The sequence below is a fragment of the Catharus ustulatus genome, chromosome Z, assembly GCF_009819885.2.
Source record: "Catharus ustulatus isolate bCatUst1 chromosome Z, bCatUst1.pri.v2, whole genome shotgun sequence".
In the NCBI taxonomy this organism is placed as follows: domain Eukaryota; kingdom Metazoa; phylum Chordata; class Aves; order Passeriformes; family Turdidae; genus Catharus; species Catharus ustulatus.
In genome coordinates this window covers 21,325,687-21,350,288 of record NC_046262.2, presented here as the reverse complement: position 1 = coordinate 21,350,288, position 24,602 = coordinate 21,325,687, and the positions used below count along the sequence as shown (strand labels likewise).

The following is a 24,602-nucleotide window of genomic DNA, read 5'->3' as shown; positions in this document are numbered from 1 at the left end:
CATGCTTTAGAGAACTCGATCTAAGTCAGCAATGCAGGGTGTTTTTTTTCCCTATTTTGTAATTAAAAATCTATTTAAATGCCTCTTGGATGGAAAGAATAATTGGCACCACTGTATTTTAACAACATAAAACTACCTGAGTTCTACTGTTCTAGTTTTCAGTTCCCTACTCATCGGAAAATAATGTGCCTGTTAACAGCATGTCCTGTTTGCAGGACATTGCAGGGATGCACTATTTTGGTCATGGCTGCAGATAATTGGGACAGATTTGCTGTACTGCTCTCTTCAAAGAGCGAACCACAACCAACAGAATCTTTGGCTAATACTCCACTTCCTAGCTCCTAGTGCCAGCTGCACTCTTTCACCTCATAGCTTTATCAGGCTATACCTGTACCATGCAAATACACTGCCATGCCAGGTAGTCCTTTTTTTTTTTTATTATTTTTTTTTTTTTAATTTGGATTCCAGGAACTTGTCTGTTGAAGATCAGTTCCTTTGAACTGAAGCAGTTTTGTCAGAGCAAGGATTTTAAAAGGGTTTAAATACTTAAAAAATACTAAAGCAAGAAAAATTAGCATAAAATGCTAGTACTTCTTACCAATCTCATTCCCCTGTCCTGAGTTGATATAAATGCAATATAATTTACTAGAACTACACTTTTTCCAAACGTTTTATTGTCCGTAGACAAAATGCATATGCATGTTTTAAATGACTTGAAAACATTCAAGAAATGTTCATAGAAATTAAATAATCATTATCACATTTACAGCTCTATAGGGATTTGGTTTTGTTTGTACTAATTTTAAAACAATTGACTGCAAAAAAATGAAGAAGTTAGTAAAAAAAAAAGCCCAGTAAACCTACAGAATTTTTTTCTTCAGCTCTGCTTGATTTCTGAAGAAACTACACAGACTTGTGCAATATCATCATACTCGTATGTTCTCTTCAAAAATGTGTCTGTAAGTCTTAGGCCAGAGACACTCTAGAAGGGGAAAATATTTATAAAAGTTACTATAAAGAACTGTTAATATTTTAAAGCATTGATTTTACAACAAAACTGTGCTAATAACTTACCTGCAATCCCTGCACTGAAGACAACAACGTAAGTGAGAGATGGAGGGATGAACTTGGGTGCAGCTTTCCAAGTTGCCTTCCTGAAACTCCACACCAGTGGATGGAATTAGTATTGCACATTTCTAAAACCAGATCCATAGTCCTTTCACTGCTAGAAGAAATTGAAAAACAAGAATAAACCTGTGGGCTTTTTAAGCAGTCAAAGACTACAGACGTGTAAAAGCTTGATTATTCAGGTTACTATTAATCAAGACTCATAAATGATTATAAGGCAGCCAGGAATGTTTATTGTGATGCATAGTAACTCAGCTGCAGACAGCTCTGTTTGACACAAGCATCCTGTCAATAGGTTTAGCAATACTGGGAAACATAATAGTGTTTACATTTTGGAGGGACTGCAGGCTTTTCATGAGAAGTATCTGCAGGCCAGATACATGCTTTAGTCCCTGGGCTCAACTTCTATTTAGAATTACAGTAATTTCACGACTACAAGGCGCACTGGATTATAAGGCGCCTTTTTTTTTGCAGCAAGGATCTGCACGCAACAAAGTAACCAATTAGTAGCAGAATCGTGTGATCATGGGGTTTACTGGCAGGTGCTCAATTTGCAAACATTTTTCACAGATTAGCATAGCCTTTAAATGCAGCCCCAGGCGCCCTCCCCGTGTTGGAGGCCCCGGCATTCCCACTCGCCCCTGGCGCCAGCTGGCGCGGCTCGCAGCTCGGGGCTCCCGGCTCCCGCCACGTAGCCGCGACTCAGGGCACCCGCCACGCAGCCCCCTTCGTGGCTCGGCGCTGCCACAGGGCCATCGCCCCTCGCGGCTCAGCTCGCGGCTCGCACTTCCAGGTTGGCAAATTTCCCAACTTTGTCCATATGTAAGGCGCACCAGATTATAAGGCGCACTTCCAGGTTTCGATCAAAATTTTAGTCAAAAGGGTGCGCCTTATAGTCGTGAAATTGCATATTTCATTTACAGTAGTTTCACGAATATAAGCTGCACCATTTTGACTAAAATTTTGCTCCCACACCGGAAATGCGGTTTATACTCAGGAGCGGCCAATATGTGAATAATTTTCTGACATTTACAACCTCAGAAGTGCCAGCCAGGGTGCCGAGCTGAGCACCTGCTAGTAAAAGCCGGCATTTCGCAATTGTTACAAAGTGTTGCTCTGTTGCGCCACGGGTGGAGCCTGGCTCCCTGCAGGCAGCATGGGGGGCGGGGAGAGAGGTGGAACAGCTCTCTCCTTCCCTCCTCTACCTCAGCCCGGGGGAGAGACGGGGGGGCCCCGTGCCGCCATCGCCGCGGCTCGGGGAGGCGGCGGGGGCCCCGTGCCGCCATCGCCATGGCTCGGGGAGGAGGCGGGGGGCTCTGTCCCCGCCCGCCTCCATCGCCGCGGGAACAGGGGGGGGCTCCGTTCCTGCCTGCCACCACGGGGCAGCGCCGGGCCAGGGCGAGCAAGCCCAGAGGCGGCGGCCGGCCACGAGCGGCCCCGCCGAGCAGCAGCGCCAGGCTGGGCTACCTGGCCCCATCGGCAGCCCCGAGCGGGCGGAGCCTGCACAGCCCGAGCCGAGCCAGTAAACCCCGCCCTGCCGCAGTTCTGTTACTAATTGGCAACTTTGTTGCACGTGGGTCCTCGCTGCGAAAGGCTTATACTCAGGTGCGGCTCATTTATGGACAAAAACCAAAATGTTTGCCAACACCCGGCGATGCGGCTTATACTCAGTGCGGCTTGTATTCGTGAATTTACTGTAAATGTCACTCTTGCAACCCTAGGATTAGTTGTGATTTAAGAATGAGGTGCAATTATACATAATATTGCAGACAGATTAATGGAATTCCTCTACAGATTTTTGGCTATCTCCTAGTTCACTACAGTATTAACAGATAATGACAGAAATTTTTTGTTGAGGTTGCTTCTTTGGGGCTTTTTTTATCTCTGTGTTTTAATTAGTTTGTGTTGCCACAAATCATAGCAAAAACCAGGTTTAAGTAGTTTCAGGAGGAAGTACTGAGACATAAAACAAAACCAGCCACAACTCACCCACTCAGGAAAAAGTACAAGAATCACATGACATTGTTACCTGCAATTTGTTATTTTACATGTAATATCAAAAGGTTCTTCCAAATTTACAGTATCTGGTATTGTCTCCAATGAAAGTCTTACATCGCCATAACCAGGAGCCTGGAAAGGAACAAGAATTTATATTCTCAGATGTTGGATAGGGAAATTCAAGTTTTTACAAAAAGTTTTCATGTCTGGAAGAAGCTTGGAATAAGAAATATCTGAAGAAAGATTGACTGTGCTTTTGTTTAGTATGGAAATCACAGCAACTCTCCATCTTCAACAGATGAACACCTTCATAGGTTTAACAATTCATCAGATAAGGATGATCTTTATTATTACATTTTTCAGGAGAGTTTAAATCTTTAAAAGTTTGAATAGCCATATACAGTTCCTGAGAAAAATCAGCTTTAACCTAAGACCTCTGTTAGGCAGATAACAGATCTGCAAAGACAATACCAGTTAAATTTCCCTGCATAAAGCCACTACTGTTTCACATCCTAAGAACACGAGAATCTGCCAAAATAATTAATTGGCATCAGTTAGAAAAACATGCAATATGAATACCTTTCAATTCTCCATGAGCTGAACACATTTCATATGGTCTACTAATAAACCTATAGTAAATATCTTAGTTACTACCAACCAGGACTGATTCAAAAGAGTAACCTGCAGATGAAAAAGCAAGTTTAGATTTTCAAACCCCACAAATGATAGATCATGAGAGAAAAATAGGGGAAAAATTTGTCCTGCTTGCCAAGGCTTTGTTATTGTACATGTTCCAATTCTGCTGATAAAAGGATGTTGTAATGAAAGTTCTATTTACAGCGTGATTGAAAAGGAACTTCCAAAGAGGTCCAGAAATTCAGTCATTGACAGACTTGGAGCAGGTTTTAGTCACATAAAGTTTGCTACATTTTAGAAAGCATATTAAATTGGACATTAGAGTCAGCAAAGAGATGTCAAAACAATGGAGACTTAGATTAATCAAGCAATATGCATTTGGAACCTTGCATTAAAGTAATTATTCAGCCCTGGAAAAATGCAAGTATATTCAGCTGTATTAGCTGACATGGAGGAATTAACTGGAAAAATTATATGCAGTGCCCTAAACAGGTAGATTGGTTTTATCCTGAGGTAATTGCTCAGATTATGGAATCAACTAGACAATTTCTCGCCTGTGCTACTCAAGAATCAGGTTCTTTAACTTCAGACTTGTTCTAGTGTGATCCTGTACTGAATGCCTGTGAGCATGTGAAGCACCCTTTGGCATACCGTGGACATGGCACCTGCCTGGATTATTATCTCCCAAAGAGACTGTAGCTGTGAATTACAAGACCAAGCCACATTAAAAAAAAACCCAAAACCAAAAAAAACCCCACCCCCAAAAACCCAACCAAAAAAACCCCAAACCCACAGGATACTTGTTTCAAAAGGTACATTTCTGATCTGACCTGTAACAATGACTGAGGGTCATAGTAGAGGTAAAAGTCTGGGCCTGGATGGGAAACAATGGTTATAGTGCTACATTAGGACGAAAATTATTACGGGTGAGGTCTAGAAATTAAATAATCTGGTAACACTTAAAAAATGAGGGGAAGAAAAGAGGGAGTTACACTGCAACTCAGAAGGGGAAAAAACCCAACTACCTGCTGCTTTTCTAAAGACAGATGTTACTCAATAATAATGTTTTTCTGTTAATCACAAGGCACAAAACGATGCATGACCAGAACTTATCCTGGAGCATTGAAGTGTGTGCTTCACATCCAATTCTCAAAGGTTCAAAAAGAAGGGATACAGAATGAGACAATACTGATTTAGGGAGGAAAAACAAATGTGTATAAAGAGAAATGACAGGAAAGGTCAATTGAAAATGAAACACTCTATTGTTAAAAATAAGCAATAAGTTTCAAAGTAATAGGACTAACTAAGTTTAGAAAAAGGGCAGTTTCTAATTTCCTGGCACATACTCAACACCTCAATTAAATATCAAGACGTTTCAAGGACGTAGTGACTTTTTAGTGACTTTCCTGTGAATTTCCAGGATCTAAGTTTGCATGCCCAGTTCTAAGTCAGTGTAACTTCCCTACAGAACTGCTCAATTTACTAATAGTTGGGGGCTAGGGAAAAGACAGAGGCAAAGACCAATTATAAGCTCGGTAAACTTAGACTGAGATCCAATTGTCAAAGCTTTTTTTAACTACCCTTCCATATCTCTCTCACCATCCTCAAGTGAGAAGATGCAAGCCAGATTTAGGCATTAGATGGTTGTGAAGCTGACTTAAACAAGATAGCATTACAACTGAAAATCCAAGAACAATTTATAAATCAACCAGAATAGGACAGACTCAATCAAAACTGTGGACAAGAAAGACAAATAATATTATGCATAAAAAAAAGATACTCCAAGCTAAAATGTCTGTACGAACTTGGGAGCAACTTCCATTTCAAGAATTGGCACATGTAAAGAGTTTCTTTTGTCAGTTTGTTGCCAAATGGTACCCAAGCAGTTAATTTTACTCTAACAAATATATTTTCAACACTGGTTACTGGATTCTGACAATAAAGTGTTCACTCGAGTAACTTACCCACACTTCACTGAACAAATATATGAAATAACTCTCTAATACATACAGAAAGCTGTGAATAAAAATGAGGCTAAGAAAGTAAGCAGCTTGCACTTTTCCAAGTCATTATTAAAACTGTTCATTGCGTTTCCTTAAAAATGAATGCCAGGCTGAATTAATATCTAAGTTAAACTTACCATCCTTTGGAGCTGGCTAGTTTGCAGCCTTCCTCGTTCACCCAAATTAGTTTTCCACACAATGTCTAGTTTACCAATCACTGTTACACCTTTTATTACTCCAGCTTTCTCTGCAAATTCTTGTTTTGGTTTTAGACAGTATAAGTATTGACGTGTATCCATAGGTTGTAAGTACGTCCTTGCACCAAAAGTAGACTCACTGAAAGAAAAAATAACACTAGATCTTAATTTAAACATCTATTCTGAAGAAGATTAAGAACCCAACCTTTTTTCCCCCATTCCCCACCAGTCTTATTATATGTGTACACATAGTTTGATAATGGTAAAACATATAGAATATTTTTTGTTTTCACAACAGAAAACAGCTCTAGAATTTTTGTAGCACCAAGGGCCACGGAGAAATAAAAGAACGTGTTCTTCTCAGCCAGAAAGAAATACAATAGCAATCCACTCTGCTACATTTTAGTTAATTATCTGGCATCTTGGCATTTAAAAAAAAATGCTGGTAATTTTTCTTCTGCTATTTGTTTTCCCTCACTGTAAATCTCAGTGTCATGACACTAAGACTCTTGTTCAGGAGAAAAACCATTACAGTGGATGCAAAAGCTTGGTAAGAACAAAGCTTCATTATTCTACAGGTGAATCCTTCAACAGGCAAAGAGAAGACAGAATTTTCTTTTTGGCCCCTACTGCTGAAACACTCAAACATCACCTCCAAAACCCCAAGCAACTGCAAAGCACAAACAGCCAAAGTTAACTTCACAAGCTCTCATATCCACTGTAGTCAGTTATTCTGGTATTAGGTGTTTAAATAAATAAAATTAAATTTCAGCATGACAAATTTTTATATTCTAAGACTCCATGAGGGTGTACCACTGATCCACTTTGACTGGTGCCTTGCTATATCATGATTAAAACAAGTGACAACAGTAAGCAGTTTACTGATAGGAAGCAAGGATTAGTCAGATGAGTCCTGTAAGGGTAAGTATGTACACAGAGATCAGGTCAAAACCAGATCTGGGTTAAATTTTATATAGGAAGTACTGAAATAATAGTATGTTTTTATATTATCGTGTCATCATTGTTACAAGTTATTTGAGGATTAGGCTGAATATTTCTCTATTGGGTAGAATTATAGATTTTTTTAAGAATAGTTTCTATAAAAAGAAAACTTTTAAAACAAATTTTCCAGTTGAATACATAATAGGAATTTGATATTTTTACTCAAACGAAGACATACAATCCTCCCACTATAGACAAATGACTAATACTTGTATCTAATGAAATATTAATACAAAGAATTTCTAAGTCAAATGTTCTGAATGTGAACAAACCTTTCCCCTGCTGTGTCAACTGTGTTCAGTTCTGCAACATTGTACATCATTGATGGCTCTAAAGAAACCTTCTCCATAAACATTGGAGAGGTAGTGATATTCTGAATTTGAGCTTCCAGAAACACTTCATCTGTCTGAAAAAAATCAAAATTTCAAGTTCATGAAAATATGATTAATGTTATTAAAAAGAGTAGGCAGTCCTATTGTTAAAAAAAGTCACACAAGTTTAGTTCATGCCTGCAAATCAAATTAATTAATGCAAGAAAAAACCTTAATCCCAGTAACAATAGGAGCAAAAGTGTTAGTCAACAGATACCTCACCAAACAATGGATGTGGGATAATTTTGTTATGTTCTAGCTATTGCTTACTTGTATTGCATTGAATCACCACTTCCCAAGAATCTCATCAGCTTAATAACAACTCAAGCTTTAATCCAAATTATTTAAAAATTTTAATAAATGGTAAGGAATTGCAGTGCACAAGAACATGCCATGCCAGATCACTAGTGCATCAAGCTGTATAAAAAATTAAAGTAAATGTGTGTGTTTTTCTTTAACTGCAGTAAAACAGTTCGGGCACATGCTCTGAGCTTTTATTAGTAACTACTAGCATTCTAGCTAAAATGCAAAACCCAGCCCCTTCTCTCACTCAGCTGCCAAAGGTTAACAATGACCCAACAATTTAACTGGTGCTTTATCTTCAGAACATCTGAAGCTAATCCCTTGAGATGGTATCAAAGGACCAATTCTAGTACATAAATGAAAGCTACAGACTGTTAAACTTCAGAAGATGAAAAACCATGGAACTGGAGAAATCTTTGCCTCACTTCTTTTGTGAAACTGCAGACCAGTGAAATCACTTTGCATGTCTAAAAATCTCAAGATAGAATAATAATGGAAGACTCAGTTTATTAGAGATATGAGTCCCCAGAAAATTGAAAACCACAATTCAAGAAGTGCCAGTTAAAAAGAGGAGGTTACCAAATTTGCATTTACAAGAGTCACTGATTCAGGCCATTGGATAAAGTGATTGTTGTAGGTCCCTTCCAACTGAAATAGTCTATTCTACAGATTCAGATTGAAGCAATTTGAGTATTTTGTTTTGATAAATTTTAAGAAAGTACTTTTGTGGGGAAGGTGGAACAAAACTTACAATTTCTTTTTTGATCAGTGTTAATAAATGATTCTTTATACAAATGGAGTCCTGCTTGTAAATTACAAAATCAAAGTGGGAAAAAATAGCCAAAATATGTGTAGTCTCAAAAAACTGTGTTAGAAAGTGAAATATAGAATGATTGTGGAACTTTTTGCATTGCCTTATAAACATATCGAATACAATGCAGCATCTATATAGTAATGAAAACTGTGCAACCTCAATGGGTTACAGAGACACTTCATGCTTGCAGGAACTGGAAATAACTCCAACTAAAACATGGTTCATATAATCATTACTACTACCACCTGACTGTCACTGAAATTGCACAGTTTATATCCCATAAATCCATTGCTCAAAGTGTCCATTTACCCAAATTTTAGTAGTTTTCAAAACAGCAACCATAGGCAGAAGTTTAAAAAAGCTAATTTGAGAGAGAATAGAAAAAACAAGCAGCATAATGAAAAAGCAAGTTAGTTTTGTATTATTCCTAATTTGGTTTAGTATTACATGTTTTAAAAAAAACACCTTTTCAAAATATGCATTTTTTAAAAATAAAAGCCACGCCTTAAAGTGAAATCAGACTGCAGAAATAACATAGAAATTCAATCAATTGTTACATGCAGTTAAAATTGTGAGGTGCAGTTCCAGCTAGCCAAAGGAAGGAAGAACATCCAACTGCTGCTCTCTCCTCAAACCCACTGTCTCCACCAACCAGATGTGAAAAGTTCTGTCACAGCTTACACAAGCAGTGCTGTAGTGAAACCTACATTTCCATGGGTCAAAAGCAGAAAAAATTTAGAAGGAAATAAATTCTATTTTCAAATAATGGATCTAATAAAATTTTGGTGAGGTATTTTATGGAAGGACCCCCACAAGAATCTGTAGCTATCAAGTTCTAGTATCAACAATGGGTATTAAAGAAAGAGCTAACCATTTAAATTATTAGCTGCACATAAAAAGACAAGAGAACATCAGTTTATGATATGCAGAACAAACATTGCTTTTCCATTACGTTTGTAAAGAATGTCAGTAACAAGCATAGAGACAGTTAAGCAATTAAAAAAGCATACATATTTATAAAAAAATAAATAAAAATTACCACAGAACTGAGGTCACTCTAATGGGAAAATAAAAAAAAAGAACACATTAGAGAAATAAGGGTTAAATGTTAAAGAAAAAGGAGGCTACTTCCAAACAAAATGCATTTCTGCATTTTTTTTGCACCATTTAAACAAGATAGCATTAGTAACAGGAACATAAATAAAAATGGATGCAAACAAAGATGACAACTACATTTCTAATAACTTATAGCTAGTATGGTTACACGATTTACTAGCTTTGCTTCAGAATCAATCCAAAGTAGAACTTAAGGCACACAAGTTACAGACAAGATATGGTAGAATAAACTGACTCCAAAAAAAGAGTTAGTTTCTGAGTAAGTTTAAAGTTTGTCCTGAATTTCAATCCATGCAATGGGTTGTATATGAAATGGAAAAACAGTCCTTGTCACCTTATAGATAACTTGAAGTATCCTCGTATATAATGTCTCAAAACTAATGTGATAATGTGTCCTGGCAAATAGACTATGTTGTAAGTTTTAACAAAATTTGGTATAGTATCAAGAAAAATTCTTTTTGAGTATTCATTAATCCAAAGACCCAACTTTAATTGCAAAATTTGTTGTCTACCTCCCTGTGCATGCTTGCAGGAACAGAACCTTTTACAGAGCCTTTTTTCAAGGCACATCAAAGTCAGTGAGAGAGTAATTCAATCTCAGGATTGCAGCAGGATAGGGCAACAGGGCATGTGTTCTGTGCATAAGTTTCAGTGATCAACTCCATTTGGGGGCTACTGCAATATAAGCAATAAGCAACAAGATTAGGGTTCAGCATCATTCCTTGTTTTAGAAGAAATTAAATTATGGATCATCATTAGAATATTAATAGAAAATAGTTTTAGTAACAGGCATTATGAATAGACAGCATCATATCTGTAATCTTAATGATAACAGTTTAACTGGTTAGTCAACCTTTAGAGATCTTCAATTAACAAGTAACTGACACATACCATTTTTTTTCTCCCCTGCTCTCAAGGATAATAGTCAGGATGAATTCCTTGGTGCTTTCACAGCAACGTAGTATCACACACAACAGCTAACCAAAGCCTTATTGCTTGGTTTTCAGAAGTTAATTGAATTTCATGGTCACAAGACACAGCAACACTTTATATACTTTCAGAAATAAGGTAAGAGTGCTACTATTCCAGTTTGCTAGGCAAATGGAAATTGGTCACTCAATATCATCATATCATCCAAAATCTTTTTTTTTAAATCGTTAAATTTAATGGATAAAATGGTAATGGGAGTTGCATGAATTCATCAACAGGAAGAACAAAAGGCATCAAAGAGGCTTTTTAAAACTCTACAGAAGAAAAAAACCCAAAAAAACTCCAAAACCCAAACCCACATGTACCAGCTCAAACACCAAAGGTTCTCACAGATTTTTACCATGAAGATTTGGTGGTTAATTGAGTTAAGTAAGACCCTTATCAAGACCAGTCAGTATAACAACTATAAAAACAAAAAAAGAGTATTTTTTATCCATGTAAAAAGTTTGCCCGGAATTACGTTAGAAAGGTGCTTCATCACAAACTTTACACATGAAGTATAAAGAGACAGCAACATTTAAGATACCTGTCCCACTTTTCCCTACCACATACTTTGCAGCTGAAACAGTAATAAAATCCACACAATAAATAAGAGATTTATTTTGCTCCCAGAGTAATGACCTAATTTCTTAGAATTATTTTTGCTCTTAAATCACAGCAGAAGACATTTCCAGACATTCCCACTTACACATAATAGCAGCTCCATAAAGGGCTCAGATAGTGCTATGTGTTTATGCTCCAATCCTGCTCAGGTACCTCACACCTGCTAACTGTATGGTTTGAAGCCTGCAGTCTACAGATCTGTACAAAATTCTTCCCATAAATAGACAAAAGCAGACATGTAAGTCCAAATAAATATGCAAGGCATATATAAGGTCATTTGGTTTAGAAGCACTGTGTTGTAACTGCCACAAACCTAAAACTTAAACTGAAGAGTTCTAGATACATAGGAAAAATGTAAGTAATTTAAATTTTCTCCACTCTGATAAAATTGTCATCTCCATTATGGACAATTAATCTCCCTTACAGTAAGTACTCTATCAGCCTAAACATACAAGCAATTACTAGAAGTATTTGAGTTAATAAGAGACTATGAAAATACATGCATATAATATATGCATATGAACATATGCAAAATTGTTAGTCAGTTACATTAAACATCTCTTTCACCCCTTCATCAAAAGCCTACCTATTTTTAAACTATACAATATATATATCCCACCATTTTTCCATTAGAATTGATCACTTTTCTCAGAAAGGTGTACTTACAAATCACTTTGAATTTAATCTAAGTAACAAACCCAGCACACCAAAACAAACCTGAATACACACAGTTCTCACCTCTGCATTGTAGAATTTGGTTTTCACATCTAGTGGTTTAAGAACCTGAATGAAATGGAAAAAAAAGACAGATTGACTATTGGTTTTTCAGACAGCTTCAGCATAGACTGTTTTAAAGTACTAAGGTCTTTTACTAAAAAGATCTTTTTGATCTTACACATAGCAGGTGCATGACAGAATCAACTCAAGAGTATATCCTCACCACTTCTTACTTGCGCATGCTTGACTGCTTTCCTAATAAGCCATCTCCTCCTACTGAAATAACTAATTTCACAAATATAAGCTGCACCCTTTTGACTAAAATTAGGTCCCAACCCGGAAGTGTGGCTTATACTCCAGAGCAGCCAATATATGGAAGAAGTTCTGAAATTTGCCAACCCGGAAATGCGAGCTGCGGGCCAAGCTGAGCTCGCAAATTGAGCATCTGCCAGTAAAACCCGCGATCGCACAGTTGTTACAAATCGATTACTTTGTTGTGCAGCGGGAGAAGGCGGGCTCCCGCCGGCAGCGAGCTGGGCTCCCCCTCCTGCCGGCGGCAGGCTGGGCTCCCCCTCCCACCAGCACTGCGGGGGGAGCAGAGCTCGCAAATTAAGCACCTGCCAGTAAAACCCTCGATTGTGTGATTGTTACAAATTGATTACTTTGTTGTGTGAGCATCCTCACTGCGAACGAAAGTGCAGCTTATAATCCAGTGCGGTTTGTATACAGATGAAGAACGAAACGTTGCCGAGACCTGAAAGTGCGGTTTATAATCAGGTGCGGCTTGTAATTGTGTAATTACTGTATTTCTCCATCTCAGCACTGGCCTCTTACGAAACTGCCCAAATCCAGTGCTCTAAGTAGATGCATGTGTTTAAAATAACACTATATCGATGCTGGGTCCTGCAGTGGTCTGCATTTGCTTTCAACTATGAGCAAGACTATCTAAAATTTACAAGTTCTTCAGAGTTTTGGAACAAAAGTTACTGAGGACTTCTCTAAACATAAATGAAACAGAACCAGGTGTTTAGCTTTATTAGCTTTCACTTCCTTCTTGAAAATGCAACTGTTTCAAGAAATTAAAGAAAATCATAATACATAAAATAATTGATAAAACATATTAATCTCATGAGATTCAATCAGCAAAAGAAGGCAACTCGATGATATAAAATATTATAAAGCATTGATTCTTAATGCTTGAATTCTGTGCATAAAGCCACTGCAGTTAACACATTCAAATATGAAGTATTTATAAAGTGATATAACTGAAAGAAATAATCTTCTATCATACTTGTAAGGAAACAAATTTTAATTCTGTTTCTGAAGACACTTATTTCCCATTACACAGGGAAACTTTTTTTGTTTGCATAAAAGTGCACTGCATCCTGAGAGACCTCTAAAGTTCCAAGTTGTCAACAAATTTTTTAGCACTGAAGAATTCAAGATCAAAAAGTTGTCTTGCCAGAAATTTCTGCATTTTAAAAGGCATAAAATTAAAATCTTTCAAGTGTTCATAACTGTGTCTCTTTAGTAAAAAAAATTAAAAAATTAAAATTTTTAATTTAGGTCTTTGTTGGTTGAGAGGATTTTTTCCGTCAAATACTTTTCTTCAGTGAGCTTCTTGTAAATTTTCTAACATGCCGCACTGATTATAAGCCGCAGTTCCCGGTGTCGGCAACTTTTCGTTCTTTGTCCATACATAAGCCGCACCTGATTATAACCCACATGTTACAATACAAGGTGGGATAAAAGGTATCTATTCTATCACCATCTGTTGAGGGTGGGGGCAGTGATCCTCATCTCAATGGCAGATATTCTGTTAATGGGCCATCCATTGAAACCAGGCAAAATCTTTTCACAACCCACCCTTCCTCCAGCCAGTCATTTTCTGCTAATGGCCCATTGAGTCCCACTGTGTGACTGATAAAATTACTGCATCCCATTGGAAGTTGCTCCAGCCAGGGGGAAGAGCCCAACATTTCTTACCAAGACAAAAACAGAGGTTTTGGGACACTAAGGTAGCCCCTTTCTCCACTCCAGAGGAAAAACCGGATTTCTCCACATCACCGCTGGACCTTACTGCACCTTCTGCAGGAGCACTGCTCCAACTGAATCACATCTGTCACTGCAGGAGAACTGCAACCACCACTTAATCGAACTGCTACCAACACCCTGCCTGACGGGGTGTCAGGTTGTACTCTGACTTTGTCAGGGTTTGGAGTTTGTTTCTTTGTAGTACTGTATTTCTATTTTAATTTCCCTAGAAAAGAACTGTTATTCCTAATTCCCATATTTTTAATCGAAAGCCCCTTGATTTCAAAATTATAATAATTTGGAGGGAGGGGGTTTACGTTCTCCATTTCAAAGAGAAGCTCCTGCCTTTCTCAGCAGACACCTGTCCTACAAACTAAAACAGCAACTTTTTGTTCTTTGTCCATATATATGCTGCACCTGATTATAAGCCGCACTTTGGGTTCAGACCAAAATTTTAGTCAAAATGGTGCGGCTTATAATCATGAAATTACTGTATATAATGCTGCTCAGAATATCTAAAAATGTATTCACTAATGCATGTCATGTAATCCTCCATTCCATGAAGATTAGTCCACCAATATCCAAATCTCAATATATTTCTCAAAAAAATTAAATATCCATGAAATGCACAGTAAACAGTCTCTTTATTGCCAGAACCAGTCTACAGATCAGCTTCTTGCTTTCCTCAGTCATTCTTATCTCAAATCTTGAAATTTGTGTAATGGAAGAAAAGGTTTCAACTCTGTCAACTACTTCTGTCGGTATTCGATAAAATACACTAGACTACTTTACTTAAATTCCTTTAAAAACTGAACTATTTAATTCCAGTTTAAGAAGGTTACACACACCAAAAGAAAAATCAGAATTTTACAATATAAACTCAATGCCTGGATGCATCGAAGGCAAAATAATCAACAATTGTTCTGCTTAAAAATAGTCATAGACCTGTCTACTATAAAAAGGGACTTTTTAAGAGTAGATTATTTTCTCAATAAATTAGTAAAAATATATATAGATGTAATATTTATTAGTTCTGAGATGTTTAACTGTGTGGTAATTACAGAACACCAGTTCATGTGAAGTTTGAAGCAGTGTCTTTTAAAGTATCAAATGTTTTAAAATGTGTTTTCCAGACTCACACACTTATTAAAAGTAGAGTAAAATACTACATTAAATACCTGAAATTTGAAGAACTTTCTGAAGTACATCTTCTCTCCAGTCTGAGTAGTATAACTTACTGCGCAAACTAAGCTGGAAAAAACCAATTTAAAAAAAGCTGTGTTACTTTAAATCTTGTGCTATATCAAAAGCAGGATAGCATGCATGTACTGCAGTTTCATTTAAGCTTATTTAATAATAGAGAAAAAGTTAAAATTTTACATGTGTGTTCCTATCTCCTTTACTTCATGATGGATCACATCATCAATACAACAGTCAGGTTTAAGTTCTGCCACTGCAGCACTAGAAGCTGAAAGGTTCAAACGCTGAGAACTTGTCTGAAGGTCAGCCTGAGGACAGAAAAACAAAGCATCAGTTAGAACTTCAGCTATTTAACACAGCCTAAAGAAATGTAACTTATGTTATAAAGTACTAGGTTTCACCGACCATTTTGTACCCTACATGCTTTCACACATATTGCAAGAGATTAGCTGGTCAGAACATGGGGCTCACATCACCAAGGCAGTGGGTTTGATCCTTTTGCGGGCTACTAAATTCAGAGTTGGATTTACACATTCTTGTGGGTCCCTTCCAACTCAGAATGTTCTGTGATATTCTTGACTCAGACACCTTTTGTGACATATACTAAGATGATGAGACACTTACAAAGCTAAATACAAGTTCTAAAACATATAAATAGTCCAGTCCCTTACCATGCAGCTTACAAAATCTTATTTACTTTTTAATTGAATTCCACCATGACTTCTGAAATTTCTACTCTTAGTCTTTTATTTGTTCAGTAAACACAAAACCTCAATTCTCTAGATAATAATTCATACAATATACAGATCAGTGTATGCTTCAAAGGGAATTGGAAGACTTCATTAAAAGTGAAGGTAAGCGAACATAACTCCATATTTTTAGCTGTGGAAATTTTGCTACCCAACTCTTCAGAGAAGTTTTAAATAGAAGAGTGCATGTCCAAAGAAGGCCAATGGAGGTGGGGCTGCTTAGCCAGTTGGAACAAGAGGAAACGGTATCAAGTTGCACCAGGGGAGGTTTAGACCGGATAGTAGGAACAATTTCTTCACCAAAAGGGTTTTCAAACACTGAATAGGTTGCCTAGGGAAGTGGTTCATCCACCATTCCTGCAGGGGACTGTCTAGATGTGGAACTTAGGGTCATGGTTTAGGGGTTAACAGTTGCACTTGGTGATCTCAGAGGCCTTTTCCAATCTAAATGCTAGGATTCTGCAATAAATCAATTTTTTTACACAAATCCTAGTTTTTCCTTTTAATCTCTGAAGATTTCTATAATAATTTCTATTTTTATGTCTTATCATTCCAATTTCCAGGTATTACAATATCTTCTGTATTGGAAAAAGTGACATCTACTTCCTAAAGTCTATGTGTTAATATTAAATATACAAAATATTATCAGAAAATACAATAATTGTGTTCTGGTTTTTTATAGGTCTTTATAAGTGGATTTCTCTTCACATACCTTCACCAGTATGTCCTTGACAACTTGATTGCTGTCATTGTGCACACTAATATAACTGGAAAATGTCTCTCCCAGAAATATATTTCTGTATTCCAGTGAAAAAAAAAATCAGTGACAGTTATTAAAAACCAGAACATTTCACCGAAACACTTTTAAATTCACACACATGCACAATTGCCAGATCAAACCCTAGAAGAAAACTGACATTTGCACTTCCATACTTCAGAAGTCATCCCTCTAAGGTAAACAGTTTTAAAAGAGAACAAATCAGAATTTTTTCTAGCTAAAAGTCTGACATAAATAAGATGGCTTTCAGTACTCAGAAAAATCACAGCAGTAGATTCTGTTAGTATAATGGAACAATGGTATTGAAATAGAAAGAGGAGTATGAATCTTAAACCAAATGAAGCCTAAACCTTACATATTACAGTTACAATCATTTATTCTTACCCAAAATTTTGAGGCAAAGTCAGCATTTCTCCTAACATCAAAGTTTCAGCACCCTTTACAGTAGAAGGATCATCTTTCATTAGCTGGTTAAATAGATTGCCTGTTAAAATATCAAGTTGTTATTAATCAAATATTTGCTAAGTCCAAAGGTTTGTCTACATTTAAGTTAGACACTTGATCACTTACTCAGATATATTTTTAATATATATTTTAGATACATTTTTAAAAATAAACTTGTTTGGGGATGAAACATATACCCACAGACCTGCCTATATTTCAAGACACTTGTATCCAATAATTTACTCAGTATATACATACTCAAGGGCACAATCCAAAAGGCACTGCTGAAATTAACACTGAATTTTGAGAAATTCATTCCATCTAAACCACATTACATAACAGAACTAATCAACCTCACTTACTTTCTTCCCCTGCTTGCTTTATATTTCCACACAACTCTCCTTCCTGAATCTTTGCTTTCACTGTCTTATACTTGACTTCTACACCTCAACTATTTCTGGGAGACAACCCAGGGATTTCCAATTTATGATGGCACACCAAGCATAACACAACTCAAAACCAGTGATTCTTGCAAGACTGTTTCTCCACAGAACATTCACGTCTGGGTTCTAACTACCAGGACACTTCCTTCAAATAATAATAAAAAAATAGTAATGCCAATCTTTCTCCACTTACACATTTCCCTCACAGAAATGCCTCTCACAGCGTAAGTCAATTGCTCAAACTTTGAGGTCATGTGTATCAGTATCATCACCAATCTTTCAAAGATATAGGTCAAGAGTTATACAGTGCACCTTGGTATCTTCCTTTAGCATTACCAAATCTAAAATATATTGCTGTTTTAGATCAGAACCTACGGGAGGTCATGACTCCTCTAAGTGTTAGATGGTCACACTGCTTAAACTTGGTAAAACATACATAGTAATCAGTCTGTAGAAAAGACTTACCTGGCAAATCTCTTTCTTCACAAGTCACTGGAATATTAGTGAATAAGGTAGGTTTGGTTAGCCTCATCACTGCAAAAATAAATTTTAAAAAGATCAGTCAACTATTTTTGTTTTTCAAGAATGCCTTGCTCTTCTTCCCCAAAAATAAACAAAAAACACCAAAACAAACCACAACCACCAAATAAATCGCAGCCTGAAAAAGGATCACATGGCCTTTCACAATATAAAAAAACCTCCCTGGTATTCTAAGATCCAAGAACACTGGTAATGCCATTGCTCCCTCTTGTATTCCTGGTGAACTACCCTACCAATCTACTGCTTTCAATTTGATGTGCTAAAGATCTTACACCTGCTAGAGCATTAAGTGCTTTGTGATCTTCAAAAGCGTTCATCCGTTTGTGGACTTTCCTGGGTTAAGTGCCTGTCCTGTGATCCTTGTTGCCCTAGAATGGGGCATGACGACTTGTATGGACCCTTTCAGTCAAACCCCAGTCTAAGAAATTGCACTTACATCTTAACCTGTAACACTTCAGGCAGAGTTACAAGACTAAAAGCCTACATTTATTTATACCATTGCTTTTTCTCTAAGTCACAAACTTTAAACTCAATCCAGTAAAACCAGCACAGAAACCTCATGAAAATACTTACAACAAAGCTATTTTATTTATACTGACAAAATCAAAATCATTGAGATTTTGCTATTAAAAAACTTCTACTTCAAGCAAGGGTATTTTCAAAGGCTATTTTAACTCACACTCAAAATTACATTGTTTTCAGTTATATGACAGCTTTAAGGTGATACTTCTTACAATAATTTCTCCCTCTTCAAATTAACCAAAGGCCCTAACTTGGATAAAGCTTATCATGAAGACATTTATATGAAACAAAATTGAGCATCTGTAATCCTAGGTGTTAATCTGAATATGTAAAAACCATTAGGCTTTTTTTTTCTTTGAAACTTAACAAACATAACACCAACTAAAACTAAAAAATAAACCAAAAGGGTTTCTCTTGATTGCAACAAGTTAATCAATATCTTTGCACTGACACAGGTATGGTGAGTTTATTTTTATTGTACTTTTGTAAAGCAATTGTGTCCACAGAGCACTCACTGCTTCCAGTGGTGTAAAGTATTCAATTACTTTGATATACATTTGGGTACAATGGGCTGTATCAGTTCACCAGAATTTATGCTACCATACAGCAAACCTATGCAAATAAGCATTGACACAAACAACTCTCACTTTTCATGTGTAAAAAAGATATTCTATTCTCTTTGTTATGGTGAAAAAGTTGAAAAAACAGGACCTTTGAAGACTTAGAATCATGAGGTATATTCAACAAAACCTAAGATATACAAAATAAAGTAAATAGTGAACCCCATTCAACACTAAAATGAAAAAGAAAAGATTCTGAATTACTCATGCTAATGAGTTAAGCATTCCTCGAAGAGAACAAAATGAAAGCCTGTAACTCAGCTTGTATACTGCGGCTAACCAAGACTGCAGTAATCCTGCAGAGCAACCAAAGATGGTGTTCACTCTTACAAGACAGTTACCAGCTGAGGCACTCACAGTGAGCAGTGCATCTCCCATTATTCACATACAAGCACACAAATCCAAAGCACACAAGGCTAACAGCTACAATGACAAAAATCTCTCCTGTTTAATAAAATGTTTATTTACTTCTTTTGTCAGTATTAATCTAGTTAAATTAAATCTAAATTAATCTAGTGGGACTGTATTATTAGAATTACCTAATTTTACTCAAATCCACACTAAACCTGTATAACTAGTATTTAATGACTGTTTCTAAAGAAAGGGTTAAGTCATGTTTCAGAAAACAAATAAATACATCACAGAATGAAGTCAAAACAAACTATGATAGGTATATTATTATATTTATTAGGAGTACTGAATTAATGTTAGAAAATATATAATCTCTTCTAAGATCCTGGACAAAATACATTAAATAGAACTCATATCACACTGCATTTTACTTCATTTTATCTTCAAAATCACAGATTAAAAATTTTATTACTAATTATTTTAAGATCATAAATATAATGTCAGTGAAAAATCTGGCAATACAAAAAGCTTTAAAATTAATGACACCCCTCAGTTATAGTGCAGTCTAGACAGCATTTTGCATCGATTTTGCAAAGTGGTCACATTAAATGTCACAAATACCTGAAACATCAATATAAGACATCTACAAATGTCTTAAAAGTCAGTCAAAGTTTAAAAATACATGTCAATGACTCAAATGGAGCAATTTTTATCTAAAAAAATGTAATATCTCTAAAAAATAATTATTCAACACAAGGATGTCATAAGGGGAATTTACTTTGTTTTTACAGAGGGATCTCTGTCATGCTTATGTACACTTTCGTGTGAGTGACATTAATGACAATCTAACAATCTACAAATACTAAACACTTGTTTTCCCCCTTTTCCACATGCTATAGACCTTGACCTCCAGCTACAGCAAAACTATCTAGAACTAGGTTATGCAAATGCATAACCTTGAGTCATATTGATCCCAGTTTACCTTCTCTATTGACCCTCCAGAGTTTCAATTGAACACGGATAGCAAGACCTTGGAATACTTCATTCTTTCAGGAGAAAAAAAGTCATGCTGAACTCAGCCTTTTTGACCATAAAAGGCATTCAAATTTCCCAAGACAACAAACAAGAGGTCTCAAATCTCATTTCCTAATTTCCTTACTTTTAGCTGGAAGTCAGTGTTTTCTTGTTCCCAAATATAGAGACACAAGAACAGAAATATCAGGAAAAAAATAATTATCAAAGGCGTAAAACAGCAATTATTAAGTTGTTCATTATTTTTCAGCCCACAGCTTCCACTGAACCTAAAATGAAGCTAAGACAGTGCGTATATCCCACATAAAGTAAGTTTGTATTTCACAGGAGGGATACACCTTCATTATAAAAATTTACTGACTACTTTCAGGAAATAATCATATCTTGAAAATCTTAATGTCAGTTATAGCTATTACAGCAATTATTATAACTCACTTAAAAACAAATTTCCTACTCTTAATTCCAACGAAGCAGAGGGGATGTATTCTGTTTAACTGAAATCATTAAATTTATTATCTGACATAGCTTGCCACAATAGTCCGGAATTTTTACTTTAATTTTTCCTTTAGACCACCAAGGTAGAGAAAAGCTATTAAATGCAGTACTAAGCCAAACAGAAACTAATCTTAATAGAACTCTAAGTCTTGAGGCAAAACAAAGTTAAAGAAATATAAAATTGTAGTTAGAAATCTGTGGTAAAGTAGTATAAGCAGTTTTCTTACCGTTAATTTATCAGTTATTCAAAGGTCTATATATTCTAAACTGCTTAAAAACTCCAGTATTTCTGACAGTAATTTTATTATTAAACTGTATCTTAAGTCATAAACTAAATATAATTCCGTATTTATGTACAAGCAAATTCATTTTATCTGTAAGGCTTAGCTTTTCCCTAAGTATATTTCTAACATATTCACAGTATAATATATCACAGAAAATCCAAATCTGTCCCACAGATCTTTGGATAGTAGCATTGCAAGACGGCAATTCATTCTGTTTAATGAGTCTATTCAATTTTATCCATATGTCCTCCAAATTCTGGTTTTTACAAATAGACTGTTCAATTGTCCATTTTGCTCTACAAAATGCATGCAGCTTTAGTCTTTCCAAATTATTCTGCAGTTCTTGAGATAAAGGATGAATCTTTTCTTTGAGTTTAGCACTAGGAAGAGAGACACTCCAAGACCTTTTCAATTTTTGTTTTCCATTAGGTGGTGGTTCTCCTTGATAGTCCAAGTTAATTGGTCTGTGAACAGCCTTTGCTTGGATTAAAGTCAGATCATGTTTCATACTAGAGTGAAACTCAAGGAGATTTTTTGTGCAGTCATAATCAGGAGATCCTGTAACATATTCTGAAGGTGTAGAAAGCTGTTTCAATTCTTCCACTTCCTCACAAGAAATAACAGGTGCCTGCTTTTGTGGTTTGAGGGGAAGTCTGTGTAAATCATTTGGAAACCAGGGTGCAAATCTTGGTACTTGGCGAATGGGAAATTCCTTCACTGCTGCTTCTGCAAATTTCTGCAGTTTTATTAGATCTCTCTGATGTGGTCGATAGTGCAAGACCACTTCCATGCTTGAACGGTAGGAAACCAGTGATTCTTAGGAAAACAGTCTCTTGATAAGGATTCTCATATCTAGAGTGAAACAGCTTATTTACAAGAATTTCCTTGCCCCATGATGCAAAGATCAGTGGAAGACAGGACCTAAAGTAGAAGTATTATAAAACAATAAGATACTACCATATTATGAAAAACGTTGCTAGGATATTTTTCAAGAAAGAAATAGGTAGCAAAAATACGTAAGATATGTATCAGAACATTCTATTTTACCTAGGCTGAACATTAGGAGCTGCATTCCGTCATTACTAGTGTAAGTTCAGTACAATGAATGTTATCCACATGCACACTGCTTACGCAGAACAGTCCTCTTCCAAGAGAGCTCTTTTACCATCACCATCTCATACTTGCCATCCATCACTATTCTGGTTGTATTGTTGCGATGCATATTAAAAGGAACACAATTACTACTGCCTATTTTCTCAAATTCAGCAGACAATTTTTAAAAAGAGTTTTCCTCCTATGTATCAGCATTTTAAGCGAAGGTACATAAAATAACTAGAAAACACATGTTACAGAAATCCTTCCCAAAATAGTACCGACTAATAGATTCTAAAGCAAAAATGTTTAAAAGGGAAGTGCTCTAGGCAAATTAAAGCTGCCTGCTTCCATTTTGTATCAGAACCACGTATCTCGTTTTAGTCTCAAAGCTTCCATGCATTACATGCAACTATGCTTTAATCCTTAAGGAACTGATAATTTCTTCATTTATGAGACTTTTGGAATAACTAAACAACTTATTAAATCATCAAAGCTTTATACTTCCATACAAAGATTATACGAAGGGAGAACTACAAACACTGTCATAAAACGTAAGTAAGATAGCAGAGCGTTGCTCTCCTACTTCCCATCCTTCTCCTCATTTCCCCCTGCCTCCACAAGAAATTTGCAATCATTTCACATTCCCTCATGGAGAGCAGTAACATAGAGAATATTAAAATAATGAAATATAAAACTGCCACTGTCAAGATTTTGTTTAATGCAGCCACAATGAAAATAAATCCCCGCACATTCCCCACTTTTGCAAAACCTACAGACTGGACTAAATTTAATACAAAACCAAGGATGGCACTGGTTTCTTATAAAAGCCAAATGATCCACCGCAAAGCTCTTTGCTTTTAATTAACTACTATCAAAATGCATTTGGCAGGTACTGATGTTTCATGTTCTTATGTTTTCGCCTTTATTGCACGTGTGTATATGTATTTAAAAAGACCTTGTTGAGCTTTGAATTATAGTTAACAGATCTTACTATCACATGGAAACACTGTTAAAAAACTTTGTCCAGGAGAGTTTTAAAACGAGAAGGCGGTCCCTGAAATTACTCATACCTGAAATACTTTATCCATCTCACGGATCTAGAATGCTTGCAAAGGAGAGATTCTAATCAGCTCTTTATTACACATAAATAACTAGCAGCATTATGATTAAGAAATTATCAAATTCTTCACAGGGCCCTCTTGATTTTGGAGATAAATTTACATTAATTTTGGAGGCATGCAAGAGACCTACACAATTGTATTTTCACTCATTGTAACCCCTGAATCAAGGAGGTAAGCCTCGTAGTTGTACATTAAGCATGACGTGAAAAGGGCAAAAGCCATCCAAAGGGGAAGCACGGAATCAACTGTGTTGGAAAAGACGTCTGAGATCATAGAATCCAACACCACCTCGTTAAATAGACTATGGCATCAAGCGCCACGTCCAGTCTTTCCTTAAACGCTTTCTGGGCCGGTGACTCCCACCACCTCCCTGGGCAGCCCATGCCAATGTCTAATCACCCTTCCTGCGGAGGAATCCCTCCTAACGCACAACCTAAACCTGCCCTGACGCAGTTTAAGACTGTGTCCTCTCGTCCTGAAAAACAAACCAAAGAGGCAGGAGGGCAACGGGAAAGGGAATTTTAGCTGAACATTTTCTTTGAAGCCTTAGGGAAAGCACTAACACGGGCGGGCAGCGGGTTGAGCCCCTCACACCAGGCGCACACCCTGCGGTGTGCGGGGCACGGCAGAGCAGCCCTCACCACTGCCTTACGCCCTCGGGCACCGAGCGCCGCAGGCCTCAAGCGCCGGGCCGCTCCCTTCTCCACCTCCATCTAAACCGGGAGGAGAAAACTGCGGCTCGGCTACGGTTCAGACACGTTGTTTCACCACGGAACCAGGGCCGGGCGGGTGGGAACCGGCGGGACCGCACTGTCGGTACCTTTTAGAGCCAGCAAATGCTCCTGCTTGGGCTGGTTGACGTCCATGGCTTTCGCCCCGCGGGATGGCCGACGGAGCGGGAGGAGCCGCGCAGACTACGGCGGCAGCAGGCACAGCCGTCCCAGGCTGCAGCGCGGCGGAAGGAACTACAGCCCCCAGGGCTCCGCGGGCGGCTGGGGCGCGGCACCGCCTCCTTC

The 24,602-nt window shown here is 37.1% G+C and overlaps 2 protein-coding genes across 5 annotated transcripts; both read right to left on the bottom strand.

Annotated features, from left to right (window-relative positions):
* Window positions 1–652: 652 nt before the first annotated feature.
* TRAPPC13 (trafficking protein particle complex subunit 13) lies at window positions 653–24,536 on the bottom strand. Of its 4 annotated transcripts, none has more exons than XM_033085949.2 (13): window positions 24,407–24,536; window positions 17,992–18,060; window positions 17,024–17,123; window positions 16,574–16,658; window positions 15,293–15,420; window positions 15,091–15,163; window positions 11,900–11,944; window positions 9,492–9,509; window positions 7,237–7,370; window positions 5,903–6,101; window positions 3,158–3,258; window positions 1,075–1,225; window positions 653–982 (listed from the first exon to the last, which is right to left on the bottom strand). In XM_033085949.2, exons 1-13 carry the CDS (start codon window positions 24,450–24,452, stop codon window positions 878–880), a joined length of 1,254 nt encoding a protein of 417 aa, XP_032941840.1. In that variant the 5' UTR covers window positions 24,453–24,536; the 3' UTR covers window positions 653–877. The 4 variants fall into 4 exon arrangements, with proteins under 4 accessions (XP_032941840.1, XP_032941841.1, XP_032941842.1 ...); XM_033085950.2 differs by having other exon boundaries at window positions 1,075–1,222; XM_033085951.2 differs by lacking the exon at window positions 9,492–9,509.
* On the bottom strand, window positions 20,009–24,501 carry SHLD3 (shieldin complex subunit 3). Its single transcript, XM_033085955.2, has 2 exons — window positions 24,407–24,501; window positions 20,009–22,291 (listed from the first exon to the last, which is right to left on the bottom strand). The coding sequence occupies exon 2, from the start codon at window positions 22,158–22,160 to the stop codon at window positions 21,411–21,413; it is 750 nt and encodes a 249-aa protein (XP_032941846.1). The 5' UTR covers window positions 22,161–22,291; window positions 24,407–24,501; the 3' UTR covers window positions 20,009–21,410.
* Window positions 24,537–24,602: the final 66 nt, after the last annotated feature.